Here is a 15,846-nt window from a genome sequence, read left to right as displayed (position 1 = left end):
ACCTTTAAGCAGGTCGGCCTTGTTGAGATGTTGCTGGCCAGCCTGAAGAGAAGGCCGTTTTAAAGTATTAACATGAAGAAACTAAAAGCTAACAGAAACAATGGGATCTTAGTCACAGTTGCAAAACATTCTCTCATTTTTTCCTTTTTTTTTTTGCTGTTTCACACACATGCAGGCACAAGCTCCTTGTCTGCTGTTGAACTGAGTGAGACTGAGAACAGGCACAAGGGGAGGGCCACAGCGAGGCTTATTTGATATGCAAATATTACATTTTGTCATCCGAGTTTTCTACATTGCCTTCGCGTGACCTAGAGGAGACGGTGGGTCAGGCTTTATTTAAAGAGCGTGACTGGCAGCTTGAGCTGGCAACATAAATAATCTGAGCCAAAGTTAACATGGCAGCATCTGGATGGACTTCTCTGATGACAGAAGTGACAGAAAACTATTCCCTTTTAGATAGCTGGTATTACCACTTGTAGAGGTGGATTCTGATCAAAATCTTACCAATTCTTTTCTGTCAGTGATTGTTATGTGGATAACATTAGCTAGGCGTTGTAGCAACAACAAATACACCAAAAGAATGGTCACACCATAACAGGAAAACTCTACCACATTTTGAGATTCATGAAACAAGTTATTTCTGCAGAAATACAAAAATCATTATGACTACAAGCCATTTAAAAACTTTTTTTCTCACTTGTGAAACATTTTCAATTTGTGAAAACCAAAACTGGGATTTTCTTGATCTCTGGGTGTATCATTACATCTTTACCGAGAACTCCATATTTTATGGAAGACTTACTCCTGAGTCTGCTTGTGTATCATTTGATTAATCTAAAGAAACTTGACTAAGTCCATGTTGTTCTGAGCTCCTGAGGTCTGTTTGGTACCTTTACTTTTCTCTCAGGAACAATTGTGGGACAATCAGAACAGACAGCACTCATGAACCTCCAGACTAACCAGACTCCACTGGAGTTTCAAAGTGTTGCTTCTAAGATGCCTAAAAAAAAAAAAGATTCAATGTCACTTTTAGATCAAGCCAATCAAACCACAAAAACCTGGAACTTTGTGGTGAAGCCGTCTCTCCTTGTGGTGGGATTTAATATTCTTTAAATCCATTTTTTTCCCCCATTCCTCTACTCCCCGTAACACACACACACACACACACACACACACACACACACACACACACACACACACACACACACACACACACACACACACACGCACACGCACACACACACACACACGCACACACACACACACGCACACACACACACACCCTCCTGTCCTCCTGGCAGCATTCTGAGTGCTCTGCAATGAAATGAGAAAGTTTTCTTTTAAACGTAAATCAAGGCAAATTACGACGCAGAACTATGAAAGAATTATAGAATATGAAACATTTATCTCTTTCTTAATGAGCTCAGGTCCTCCAGGGCAGCTAACGCTCCCTGTGTTTCTGCCTGCCTGGATGTGTGAGTGTGTGTTTGTAGGGATGGAGTGGGGAGGGGGGGGGTGTGTGACCACCAGAGACACCATTAACACGGAGATAAATATATAATGAGGGGAGGAGGGGGGGGAGTCACTTTTCTCTTAGTTTTTGGCATGACTTCACCTTCGCTGTTAATTTTTGCTTCATTTTCCCCAGATCCTCCGTCTGTCTGTCTGTCTAGGCCTGTTTCTGTCTTTCTGTCGTAGTCTGGACTAAACCACATCCTGTTTTATTGACATCACACACAGTTTCTCTGATTAAAAATCATAAGCAGGCTGGTGTGGGTCTCCATCCCGTATGCTGCGTATATGCGCACTCTGCATGCTAGGCTTTGCTGCATTGTCCTTTTCATGTCTCTCGCTGTGTGTGGTATTCATTCCATTTATCTGCAATTAAAGAATTAACTTAATTGTGGTTCACCAAAAAGCCCAGACTCCACCCTGCAGCAGAGCGAGAGGCCACCGGGGTACAGCTCTGAGGCAAACACACTGAGGCAAGCACGGACACAACACACACACACACACATGCACACCCCCACACACACACACACACATGGCGTCAACACTCCATCCTCAAATGGAAAACATAAACGATAAGATGCAGTAACCAAAGATCCAAATTATAGAACCTGCATTTTCTTTTTTTTTAAAACACGTGATTTAAAGTTCACGACACGCTAAATTGAAGCTGTTAATAGGTGTGCAGACATTACACCAATGTTTTAGGAGAAGGAAATCTTGTAAAAATCAATGCTTTCCAGTCCCTAACACATTTTCCCAAATAAAAGTGTAGCGTCTAGTGAGAGTGTCACAACAGAAAATTAGCGGATAAAGAGAAAACCCGAAGGGTTTAACAAAAACTGAAACTGAGAAAACATTTTCGTTAACTGAAAAAAAAAAAAATAATGTAATTCATGGGGAAAACTATAGCTAAATGTGTTTATAAAAGTAAAAGATGCTTAAATTACACATGATAGTCTTTGCTTTGGTGTTTATGAGCTTTTTTATTAGTTTTTTGATCAGATGTGAAATAGATTTATTTTTCTTTCCCCACACCAGCAGTTTCTGTCAGCCATCAATAAATTACGGTTCTCCTGCTGGAACTTAGTTCACAAAATGGCGACAGCAAAAGTTGTTAGAAGCTGGTTGTTCAACAATACCTGCATCTGAATCTGAAGCTGGAATCTCCTGCTGAGTGTTCATTACTGGATCGATGTATTCATACTCACAATACAATTCTCATCTAAAAATGAACTATGAAACAACTAAACCTGCTACTATTAACTAAAACAAAACTACACTAAAACTAAGCAATATTTCACTTTTACTATGTAATAAAAACTAGCACACGCTCTAAAAATTAATTAAATCTAACTGAATTAGTCAAACATAAAGTCACAATGAAATAAAACGGTAATGAAACATCCAAACCAAAGCGACGTAGCGTCGACCCTTCAGCGGCTCGTTCTCAGTCAGTGAAGTTAAAAGGTTTTTAGGTTTTTCTGTGAGCTATGGGAAGTCAGCAGGGTCATAATCTGTACTTTACAACGCCTGATGGTGATTCATGAATGTTGTCAAATATCCTACCTGGTGTTCAATAAGCTCCAGTTGGAGTTTAAGCCCTGTAATAATAAGTCAAAAGGTAATGTTTAACATAGTTTTTTTTGTTTGTTTTTTTTGCCTTTTCACATCGGGGAGGGTTATTTTGTTTCACGTATGAATCTGTTAGTGTCGATGTTCTGAACTCTATCAAAGCACAATTTGCTATAAATACAAATCAAAGAGAAACACTCACTCCAATCAGAATTCATTTGAATTTGCTTTCCTATAAAGTCATGTCCATTGATTATAATGACACATTGATTTATTTTCTGCAACTGTAATTTGCAGAAACCAGGAGTTTTTTCCTTTCTTTTTTTTATTATTTCTATAAGTCAAAAGGTTCCAGGAAGGAGACCAACATGTTCCGGCAGCATAAGAATATAGCCGACTGTACAAACTCACACAATATTAAAGGCCTTTTTTATCAGAACATCTTATCTACATATAGGAAAGAGATTTAAATCACAGCCTCCACCCAGCTAAAGTCCATCACCAATGCTGTGGCCACAATAAACTGCAAAGAGCTGACTTGTAAAGCAGACGTTTTAATAGCTTTGTTAATCATCTGTCATGTAAAATCATCAGAGATTTACAGAGAAACATAACGAGTGTGCATTGTGGTCATAGTTCAGCTTCAGCTAAACAGTAACACTGAAGTGAAGCATCCGCTTGTTTGAGCTGAAGACCTTCAACATGGCTGCCGCTAGTCCTGTTGGTTTAACCACTTTGCTTCTTCCTGTCTCATGTAATCGTGTTTTCATGCAACATGTTTCCAATTCACATTCTTCCCGACATTTAGCTTCATACTTTAGCTTTTTTTTAAAAATGAGATTTAATATGTTTGCTGTTTGTTAATTTGGATGTGGGGTTTATGAGGAAAAGTGTTAATATGTTGTGGGATCTAATTATAATTTTATATATATATATATATTTTTTTTCTTAGGGCAGCACATTAAAATTGTCCTTTCACGTAAATGATCTGCAGTCTTACATCACAATGAACAGCAGGGAAAAACTTCGACAACAAAACTATTTATTTACCCAAAATAAAACACATGAAGCTCTTTATCTTGTGAAAACTGTGCAGTAGATTTGTTTGTTACAATGGATCGTTTTTCTTGTCACACAATTAGCCTGTTTAGCGTAGCGCAGCTTAACTGTATACAACTCTGTCTTTAGCAACGCTATGCTAAATCTATTCAACTTACTTATCTGTTTGAAGTCAAAATGATTGAAACCTTGTCTACAAATTACAAACTGTTTCCCATTTTCCACTGCATGAAGTTTTTTGGTGCAGTAATCTGAGGCTGTTTTTTTATTGTTATTATTAAACACCATGTACATCGACCTGCTGAAGAGACAAGAAATGAATATTAGTCACTTGGCTATAATATAATGTATTTAAATGAAAATGTTCATTAATATGTAATGCCCTTAAAAAAAACAAACTCGAAACAATCACCAAAAAAAAAATATTAATGGCAATTGTAAAACAACAAAAGAATAATTTCTAATAATTTATGACAGAAATGCATATTTCTTATAAAACGATACGATACGATACGATATGAACAAACTGACAGCTTGGGTAGGGGTGACAGGGTGGCCAATCAAATTTCTAGGGTAGCCAGGGCCCCGCCCCCCACCAGCAACCTTTTAAATTGTGTAAAGGTAGTATATTTCTAAAATAACTTCTGAGTAATTAGGGAAATGTATGTAGAAAATCCCTCGTCTTCTGAAGCACACCGTCCCACTAAAGTGAGACTCATAGATGCTGCCTTTTCTTTTTCTAGTCTGTTACTTCAGAGTTTCTCTTCCACAACAAGAGGTCACGCACATAAACAGCAGCGCAACTGGAGTAAAGAAATAAAAATAAATGGAGCAAAAATCAAAAGAGAAATTATTTATGAGGGCAGACTTTACCACACTGGCAGCGGGACGAACATTGCTGCTGTGAGGGCTGTGGAGACGGTTTCTGAAGAATCGTGATGCCGCACCGACACACGGCACCTGCAGACCTGACACACACAATCTGGCAGGCAGTGATTTCTCAAAGCCCCCCGACACACAGGACCGTCTCACACCGAACACCAGGGACACACTGAAGTGTGTTCAGACACACACTTCAGCGATGCGGAGCTTCACCTCAGAGTCGCAGCGGCGCTTTCATTTTTTATGTGGATCTGCCTCGGCGCAGAACACCGGAACCACCCAGGATCAGTACCAGACTGTGTGAAACATGGGGCCAGTGTGGGGCCCGCAGTGGAACACACACCCACCCACGCACACACACGCAAACACGCGCACACACACACACACACACACACACACACACGCACACACACACACGCACACACACACATACACACACACACACACACACACACACACACACACACACACACACACACACACACACACACACACACAGATCTCGTTCCTCATTAATACATGACAAGAGCATCACTTTGAACTTTGAACCACAGCAGAGGTAGAGGATGGTACAGCGATGCTGAGCATCTGGATCAGAAGATGTGATGTTTGAACATTTGCCTGTTTTTGGTTTGTAAGACGTGGTCGAGACGATTCGATACTAACATCTGTATCAGTTCTGATACTGAAAGAAACTCTAGATCTATCGGTAACAACGTGCCTGATCCATAAGGGCACATCTATTCAGTCTGATTCTGTGCTTTGTGTCATACTTTATTATTTATTTTACACTATATTCAGAATTTTTGATTTCACTTTCTGAGCCATTTGAAAGAAGGATTGTCACTGTAACTTTTACATTGTTTTTATCAGTTGTTGTTTATTTATTATTAATTTTAAACTGGATGCTATCCTCCTGATTTCAAAACTTTGTGTTTTTACTATGTGAAGCACTGCCTTGCTGCAGAAATGTGCTGCATAAATAAACTTTGATTGAATGACTGAACAAATCAAAGTTGTGCAGTTTGTCCATGTTTGACCAAGCTTGTGCAGCTGTTGGTGTACCTCATTGTGCTGACCTGGTGCACAGTTATCAAATAAACTTGCAATTCACTACATTAACGTATGTGTTTAAAAAATAAATGCTTTAAGTCAATTCACTGTTTTTCTGTGTCATATCGATATCAGCTGATACTAAACCTCAGATATCGGTATCGTATCGGAAGTGTAAAAAGTGAACCAGTGCATGTGGAATAATGATCTACTGGAGATCGGATGGATTCACGGGTTAAACACATATAAAGCTGGACTCAGGCTAACCAACAACCCTTCCATCTATACTGAGATCCCTGACAAAGGAAGTGACACGTCTTTCTGTGGTTGTTTGACTTTTTTGAGACTTGGGGGAGGAAAAGGAGGGAATCTGATTAAGTCCTGACGATTTTTGTTTGTTTGTTTTTTTTTCTTTTCAGGATGGAGCGACTTGCCCAGACCTGTTCTTTATCATCATCACAACATGATGACTGATCTCAGTGACAGTGGCTGGATACTGATCTCTTGCACAACAGTTTCTACAGACGTATAAAACAGATGGATGGAGCGAGCGGCGCTGCGATCTGCATGACTTGAGACGCTGAAATCTTAAAATGTTGGTGTTTCGTGGAGATGCAAAGATGTTCGTCCTGGTAGAACCGTCTTCATGAATAATAAGTTCCTCTGTGTGACTTTCTAGAATTGTAGTCCTCTCCTTTTTGAAGGATGTTTGCTAAGGAACCTATTTCTTCCAGTTTCAGCATTTTATAAATGTTTTAGTCTATTGCAGGACTCATTATTTCCAGGTTTTGTTGTAGATATGCGGTTATGTTTGGGATCACTGTTCTGTTTGTGATGCTATTTGCTTTTTAGCTTCTTTTTTTTTTACATTGACTCTGGACAAGTTTGGCTTCAAGAACATTTTGTGATTGACTCAATGGATGTAGGCCCACATCAACACCCCTCCACCACCATGCTTGACGCTTATGCAGCTATGCTACAGGTAGAGTTGGGTTTGAGAAAACTGGTAGCTGGCTTGAATGTTTTCCACTTGTGATGAATATGATGGAAATATATATAAGATAAAAAAATGTATTTTTCTGTAAATCTGTTCTACCCAAAACTGGTCAAGTGGCATTTTAAGCTTCACCTAATTTAAATTCTTAAATAAAAATCTCCATAGCATATTTTACTGTCCATTTATTAATCAGTTAATCCTAAAGATAAACAGCTGGACACAAGGATATTTTTAGCTGCAGATTGTTCCTTTGCATCAAATGATCACTAAAGGAATGCTGTTACTGCATTTAATGCAATAAAATGTCTAGTTATTTGTTGATTTGCATTTTCTTACGCATTTCTAATGTACAAAAATAGTTAGATGAGAAATCCGCAAATTTCTTGATCCAATTACTCGTCAGAATAACAGATAAATGAATCATTTGCTAAAATCGTTAGTCGCAGCCCTAAAACAAAGTTGTATATAAAGAAAATACATTTTAAAGAAGACAGCAAAAGAACAAGAGTAACTTATAATAATTTTTACACGTTCAAAGGAGTGGGGAGAAGAATAAACTTATTCTTAACTCCACCCTTTTTCCAGCAGCAGAATCATTCACTTCATTCACTCCCTTCACGCTACGTTCAGAGATGATTTCAAATTCATCCATGCAGGTTGGTGTTAAAATGTCTCTTTCTGGTCTGTTTGCTGAGGATGAGGAGGGTCTTCAGTGGGAGAAAGTGAGCGATCTCCATGTTGTGTGTGAGTGGGAGGGTCGCAGCAGCGAAAGGGGCTGACATGTTAGCATGCATCCTGCATCGATCCCCCCTGATCCCCACCCTCCTCATAAACTAATGGGGCATTTCCTCTGATGCCACACCACCCAGCAACACTGTTTATTCCTGGCTCCAGAGGGGCACGCAGGGACACACAAACACATGTGCATGAGATCAAACGGCCACATGCAGAATAAATATGAGGGTAATAATGACAAATGAGCTGCGTGACGGTGGACACATCCAGAGGAAAAAAAGAAGTTTCATATTTTGGGGGAAAAAAAAGAAAAAGCAAAGGAGGCGTTGAAGAGAGACATGGAGGAAAAACAAGATGGCAGCAAAGTTACAGTTAACTAAAACTAACGAGATAAGAAAACCTGACATTGAGAAGACATTTGTTAACTCACAAAAGAAAAATCTTTATTCATGGGGAAAAACTATAACTAACTGGAACTATATCCTAAAACATTTTGAAATCATAGAGATACTAAACTAATGTGAATGTTTTTTCCTCCACATAAGCAGTTTACATCAGCTGCCGATAAATTACAGTTCTCCATGTTCCTCCTCATGGTACTCCGCAAAACAAACAAACAAAAAAAAAGCAAAAGTTTTCAAACAGTCAGCTGGTTGTTCAAAGTCAATTTTTTGAAAATGTTATCTTCTGCGTAATATTCAATAACCAGTCGGTGAATTAATAATCCCAATTTGGTTACTCTTTTGGTGCAGAATTCAAAAAGGTCAAATTATAAAATAAACTAAAACTACTGCTATGACTAATACAAACTAAACTGAAACTAAACAATATTTAAGTAATAATAACGAACAAAAACAAACAAATACTTTAAAAACTAACTGAATTAGACAAAAAAAGAAAAAAAGTCAGAATGAAATAAAACTGGAAAACCCAAAACCATTCCAACCCTGGTTTCTCTTCCAGTCCAGTCGGTGTAAATGGGTGTTTTGTCTCAAAGCTTCAGAACCAATCAGAGTTCAAGAGGTTCAACCAATCAGAAATGAATATTCCAGCGTTTGCTGCCTGATCCAGAGTCAACCAGCCTGTCCATCCACACAGTGAGGAGAGCTTACCTGAGCGTCCTGCGGCAGGTGGAGGACGGTGTGCAGCCGTTCGCTGTGATGGTGTCGGGACTCCTCCTCGTAGGCCAGGTCCCTGTCAGCCTGCGGCAGCGCCAGGAACCTCCGGATGGTACACAGGTTGTCCCACAGGGTGCGGTTCTCGGGGCTGGGGTTTTCCTTCCATCGAAGCAACTCACACAGCCAGCCCTGTGGAGGAGAGGGGCTTCTTTCAGACCTGCAGCGTTCACTTTCTTATCACTTGCTGCTAAAAACCCCTCCACAGGAACTCTAGGCATTGTGAATAATCGCGATTAATCACACACCTACTGTGATTACATTTTTTAAATCTGAAGTTCTCTCTTTTTTTCCAACCAGCTCACAGTGACATGACAGCTTCCTGCTGCAGGGTAAGGGAACTATTACGGGTAACTTCACCGACCCTCACAAAAAAGTACGAAGTAACGGTTTAAATTGAGCGGAAAAGTCGTGGATCTACGGGACGTTTAATGAGGAAGATGGAGAGGATTGAATTATGTCTGCTAGACTGCTCCAGTTTGTGCCGCCAGCTGCTGTGTTCAGCCAGCCTGCTCGGGCAGCATGTGCCGCTAATAGCCTGATCATCCCCGTCCTCGTGGCCAGCTGCAGCAGATGGGTGCACCGAGCCGTGACCCTCCGCCACCCCCACGGACCCCCACAACCCCGACCTGGGGGACGGAGCACATCACCAACACACAGAGGAGACTCATGTCCTGCATGCACCCACACACACACACGCATGCATGCATCTAGACGGCCGTCTCTGAGCCAGACGCTGCTGCTGCTCACTCTTCAGATCCTGAACTCTTTCACGTTCTATCAGGTTATAACCTCAAACTTTCATGTATTTAATAAGGATCATGTGAGGCAGACCAACACAAAGCTGTGCATAATTGAGAAGGAAAGGAAAATGATACGTTTTTAAAATTATTTTCAAATGAAAAGCCCAAAGATACGTTATTTATTTCAGCCCCACTTACTCTGTCGAACCTGAATCAAATCCAATAAGTTGCCTACAGAAGTCAGCCAGGTATTAGGGGTGCACCGATTTATCAGCTGGCCGATTTTCTTAATTTTGGGAAATTGGTGATCTGCCCATTTTTACACATGAAGCTGATCTTGTTCACCAGTTTCTATCTACTTCTGCAAAGGTATTTTAATCAACCACTATCCTCTTCTGCTCTGCTGTGACAGGTCTGACTGACAGACTGGCCCACCAGGTCATGTCTGTATGTTTGGAGTTAACAATAATCACCCCCCACTGTTGGTAACTCATCGACTTTCTTGCTATAGTCAGCAACATTTCAGACAAAAAATAAATTGGTATCGGCCAAAATCGGAATTGGCAGCTCAGGATTTTTAATATTCTGGTAATCGGTGATCGGTCAGAAACATGCAACCGGTGAATCCTTACTAGGTAGTAAATAAAGTCGACTTGTGTCTAATGCAGCTGTTCAGTTTCAGCATCATGGACACCAAGGAAAGGTCAAAGTTCAGACTCAAATTTGGAGGACGACTGTGTGACTGAATAAAAATGATTGGTTTGTAAAGTTCATCGACGTTTTCCGTTCAGTCAGGCAACACTTTTAGTCCTTACATGTGCAAAACTGGAAAAGCTGTTAGAGTTTTCCACCCACGATAAATCCACACCACTTATCACAAAACTTCGTCTGTAAATAATTTTGAAAAATAATTTCCTTCATCTGAACAATTAAACACTTTTTTTTGTCTGTTCCATGAAATCGCAATTAAATATTAATGTTTCGGATTGCAGGGTCACACAGTATGGATAAGGAAGCTTTCAGAAATGTCAGGCATCAACAGAAAACCTCCAATAATCTTCTCCTCAAAAACTAACATGACATAATTAAATACACATATTTCCTTTTTATTTTCTCCACACTAGAATGTCTTCATGTGAGCTATTTTCAGGTTAACTTCCAGCATTGTTTTGCTGCAGAGAACAGATGCAGTAACTCGGCCTCCTGCGTACTAAAGCTGCACAGAGCATGGAGGCTTTTTCCCACTTTCAGCAACACAAACTCCATCCTCCAGTGAGAGTTTAAAGTATTGGGAAGGTCGACATCTAAAACTGCAAACAGCGCCACAGGCTGCAGCCACATGTAAAGCTCTACAGTCCATCTCATCACAGCTCTGGATCTTCTCTGTCCCACCTGTTGCTTTAGGAGCTTTTCAAAGCAGTTTTCTCCAAGTGGATTTTTTTTGGACTCATTTATATCTTTTGGACTTTGATCCAGACAGAACACCCCCCGGCCCGTCGGAACCTCCTCTCCCGGCTCACCTGGCTCTTGTTGGCGGCCACCTTGGCAAACAAAGCCTGCGACACTTTGGCTCTCTTCATCTCCTGCTGGATCTCGTCGTAGATGCCCGACGTGATGTTGACCAGCGACTCCAGCTTCAGAGGCAGGTCTGGGCCCGGGCCGGACGGCTTCGGCTGGGTGGGGGAGAAGAACAGTGCAGGGTCACAATGTGATGGAGTGTGAGATTAAACTTAGAAAGCCTCCATTGTCACAGAATGACCTGTTAAAGGACGTAAGTGCTGAAACACACTGTCTGTTACCATTAGAAAGAGCGCCACCTGTGTAGCCTTTAAAGCAATACTATGTAACTTTTATAAACAATATCTTTATTCCATATCTATTAAAAATCTCACCATGTTGCGACGTTATAATATGAGACAGATAATCTGTGAATAGATCAATCTGCTCCACCTCCTCCCTGTGTTTCTATTGCCATCTGACAATGATCAAAAACAGCCAATCAGAGCCAGGAGGAGGGGCTTAGCGCTGTCAATCAACCTCATGTACTCACAATGTGTTGATGGCAGAGAAACAACTCACTACTTCAGGAAAACTGTTTGTCCATTGTCATCAACTGCTACGCTAACTAGCCATAGCTTTCACATCAGGCTGGGCTAACTGCAGCATAGCCGAGAAGGAGGAGGGGGAGGACATGATTTATTTTACAGCCAATGTAAAATAATTAATAAGGAAACTGAAACTGACAAAAACAATAGGCCATACTTTCAAACCTTCTCTTTCCAAAGGCTCAAGTTGAAGTAGGAATTCTGGATAATAATAAACCGAGTGTTCACTCAGAACACAAAGCACAGAATTAGACTGAATAGATCTGCTCCTACGGATCTGTTACATCGTCATTGTTAGAATTATTATTTGTTTAATCTTACTTATATGAAGCTTATAGTGTTATGCCACTTTTAGAAGTTTGTTCTGTCTGTTGTTTGTTCACTTCTTGTGTTGCAGAAGATAAACTGCAGAACAGGAACCCACCCCAACGGCCTCGAAGAGAATGTGCTGTTCAGTTATCTTATATGGATAAGAGTTTGCTGTGTCAAGCTTCAACAGAATGTGCTTTCCTCCCCCTTTAGCTGTTGAAGCTTTCATGTAACTAGGGCGTTCCTAATCTAATAAAAGAGCGAGGTGAGCAGAGAAACTTCAGAGTGTTTGTTCGGAGATTGTAACTGAAGCATTCTCTGAGCACTCTCCTCGCGAGTAAGAAACTATTTACTGACTCTTTGTCTCTGTTTTTTGCAGTGTGTGAGAAATGTCTAGTGTTTGAACCTGACAGTCATGGATATTCAATCTAGATTTTTTTTCAAAATCGGGACCAATACAGATATCAATATCGAATCGGAGCAATCTCCAATGGTTAAGACAACATTAATACGCGCTGTCCCGTTTAGACAAAATCAATCAACCAATCAATCAATAGGTAGGAATAAAAACAATGTTTTTCAGGGAGAGACTGACGATGGGAGTTGTTGCTCTTCATCACCTGATGCCCATTTCCTCTCTGAAACCACTCTGACATTTCTCTGCAGAGTGGGACCACGGGAGGGGAAGGCTATCAGCTGACGATCAAGGCGAGCCGCTCTCAGCAGACGCGCCGCGTTCTCCGCACATCTGCGGCACACGTCTCCACATGACCCGTGTTTACAGATCCAAGTCATTAAGAACCCCCTCTTTTGTCTCTTTGGGCTGTTTCTGTTCGAGCTGACGTGGGCCGGCTCTCCCAGAGCTTGTATACACAGCGTTTGAAGTCGTCCGCGAGACGTGCACGGACCAGCTCGCTTACATTCCCTCAGTGTAAACCATGCTAAGATAATTTTACATAGCCATAATAAGAACAGGGCAACATATTCATGGCTGCGGCCATGAATGGGCATATGCCCTGACATCAGAGGCGGCGCCTTATCACCGCCGCTGCCAAGCTGCTGGGTGAACTTGGAAGCATGCTGAATGCCGCTTTATTGTTTACTGCGAGCTCCTCTGGAGGCTTTTAAGGCTGCTTGGGGTCAGAGTTCTGGGCAGCAGTCAGATTAAAGATGGCAGATAACTCACAGAGTTGGAGATCTTCGTCTTGTTCTTCCAGATGGAGGCCCAGGTGTCCGGGGCTATTGGGTCGTCCAGGCTCCTCTCCCACACTTTCTATGCACAAACACACAAAGAGGCCCAGTTCAACGTTTGCATCACTTCAAATGTAAAAAAAAAAGAGAAAGAAATCTCTGTTTTCGTGTTTGTTGAGGTCGGAGGAGACTTCTAACCTGCGTGAGGCGCTGGGCTCCGGGGTTGGTGGAGTTGGAGGAGGGCAGCCCCACTGAGGGGTTCATGGTGCGCTCCCTCTCCTCCTGGTAGATGCGGTCTCTCTCGCTCTCCGGCAGGTTCAGGAAGTTCTGCATGGCCTTCAGGTTGACCAGCAGGGACTGGGACGCTGTGCGGGGGTCCTCCTCCTTCCTCAGGATCTCCGACAGCAAGCCCTGACCAACACAACCCAAACACATCGCCACTGTCATCCACTGCCCACCTTTAGAATATTTAAAGGGACAGTTCAGGGTTTCAGTACTGAGGGGAAAAGACCAGGAGGACTTGGAGTGTCTTAAAGATGATTTGTTTTCCAGCCACATAACGCTGTTTTATAGCACAATCAGTTGTTATCAACTTGTTGATTTAATGCCTTAAAAATGGGCCTCTGTGTCTTTAAAAGCTCCTGCTCTTTCTGAAACTCTGCTTTCAGGAAGACATTACAACATCACTCCTCTATTAACCCTATAACAACGTTTTTGTATAGTAAAGTAGTCTGTATAATTAATTCCATCAGGTGCTTGCTAATTGCCGCTGGCTAGTCTGCAGGAGCTGAATCGGTTCTAAAAGGCGGCGCTCGGTCCCTTCAGGTGTTTTCCACAGCTGGATGGTTGTCATGGGAGATTTAAGGATTTCTCAAACATGCATGAAAGAATCAAGTCAAAACTCCGGATATGATTTTGATCAGGTTATAACATAATAACATGATGGAAAGTTTGAAAAAGTTGATTTTATGTGATACTGCCCCTTTGAAACTCAACCCTCAGCAAAGGTTGCAGTGATTTATGTGAGAACACTAATCTGTGAGCCTTTAACCTGTGGTCACGTTTGCACATAGGCTGATGACCTTTTTGTTTAAAATGTTCTGAAAACAGAAAAGGGAAAACATCTTCTGTCTGAAAATACAGTAGAAAAGTAGCCAGGTAAGAATCAGTAACGATTTAATGTTTGTTTTTTACATGCTAAAGGTATTTTGGCTGTTAACTGTTTATATTTTCCTCGCTCTGTGCATTTCACACAGAAAGTTGATTGATTAATCTCCAAAAGCCAAACCAATTAGCATCTGCTTCTCTTAACGTAACTCCCCAAAGCAAATGCTCGCAAAATCTACTAAGAGTTTGAGTTGTTTGGAACTTTGACGTGGGCCTGAATCAAACTCAAACCAATCAATATAAATGTATGCTAAGTGAAGTGACACATACCACCTGCTTATGAGCTTTGAAAAAACTGAACTGTGTCTTTCATATTTTATGAAACGTTTGACTTAGTTGCTTTCGCTTCTCCACTGTTTAGCAATGTGTGAAACTAAAGCAGTCTTTGGTTTTGATGAGCTATTGACTAGACAGACCAATCGCTGTGTGTTTGATATTTTCGTGTTAGAACTCATCAAACCCCGCTCCGTTCTCAGAATGGAACATGCTCGTTTGTGTCCATTTGATGAATTTAGGTTTTTCCAGATATGTGTCCAGGCATTAGGAGCCAAACTTCTAGTCTTTGTTCTCATCTCCCCCAGAAAGACATGGGGCCAGACAGCTTGCGGTTTTCCTTGGAGCAACTTTGCAAACCTCCATTATTATTATTACACATGCACCAATCAGGTTTTCACTGGTCAAAGCAGATTTATGATTTGATTTAAGATCTGACTTGCTGCTTTTGGGTTGATGTAATTAGGATATTACAGAATATGCCTGTGTTAATGTTTGCACCGACTGGAAAAGTTTGAGTTTTTACACTGGGTTGCAGTTAATGAGTAATGGAGGAAAATCAGGACCGAATCCAGGGGATTTTGGTCAATTTGATGAATCCAGTTTGATAGATTAATGCTAACCAAAAACATCTTAAGTTGTACAGATTGTTCTCAACCACTATTTCAGTTCTAGGATTTCTTTGTTTAAAACAAATATCACACAGTGTAATATTTTAAATGTCGTTCATTTGACTAGTTTTACACTCCAACTTTGTAAAGTTAAAGTAAGTAAGTCAGATTAGCTTTTACCATAAACACATTACTGATGTCCACTTACTTTCCTTTTGATCCATTTGATTATTTAGTCATTTTTTACTTTTGTATTATTTTTATAACTAGTAAGTATTTATGTGAAAATACTTTATTTTAATTGGTTGGATAGTAATTTAAGCAATAATCTTAACAACGTGTAGCACTTTTAGCATCTGATCCTGTTTTCAGCTAAAACTGCCTCCTGTTTCTAAATGAGAAGTGATATAATAGTAATGGCATAATAATACAAAGACACATTCTTAAAGTTCAATAAACTTT

At 40.7% G+C, this 15,846-nt stretch overlaps 1 protein-coding gene across 6 annotated transcripts in view; it reads right to left on the bottom strand.

Moving 5' to 3' along the window:
* satb2 (SATB homeobox 2) overlaps window positions 1-15,846 on the bottom strand; it is a 73,398-nt gene that overhangs the window by 9,475 nt on the left and 48,077 nt on the right. For all 6 annotated transcript variants that reach the window (XR_014084472.1, XM_081598896.1, XM_081598899.1 and 3 more), the window contains exons 9-12: window positions 13,532-13,744; window positions 13,329-13,415; window positions 11,249-11,401; window positions 8,923-9,117 (exon numbers count right to left, since the gene is read on the bottom strand). Coding sequence is in view for 5 of the 6 variants with exons in the window: in XM_081598896.1 (XP_081455022.1) it covers window positions 8,923-9,117; window positions 11,249-11,401; window positions 13,329-13,415; window positions 13,532-13,744 (648 nt within the window). In the remaining variant the exon portion in view is untranslated. The remainder of the gene's footprint in view (window positions 1-8,922; window positions 9,118-11,248; window positions 11,402-13,328; window positions 13,416-13,531; window positions 13,745-15,846) is intronic.

This window comes from Poecilia reticulata, chromosome 2 (assembly GCF_904066995.2).
Source record: "Poecilia reticulata chromosome 2, P_reticulata-male-v2, whole genome shotgun sequence".
In the NCBI taxonomy this organism is placed as follows: domain Eukaryota; kingdom Metazoa; phylum Chordata; class Actinopteri; order Cyprinodontiformes; family Poeciliidae; genus Poecilia; species Poecilia reticulata.
The sequence above is the reverse complement of the archived record's forward strand: the minus strand, read 5'-3'. Positions and strand labels throughout refer to the sequence as shown.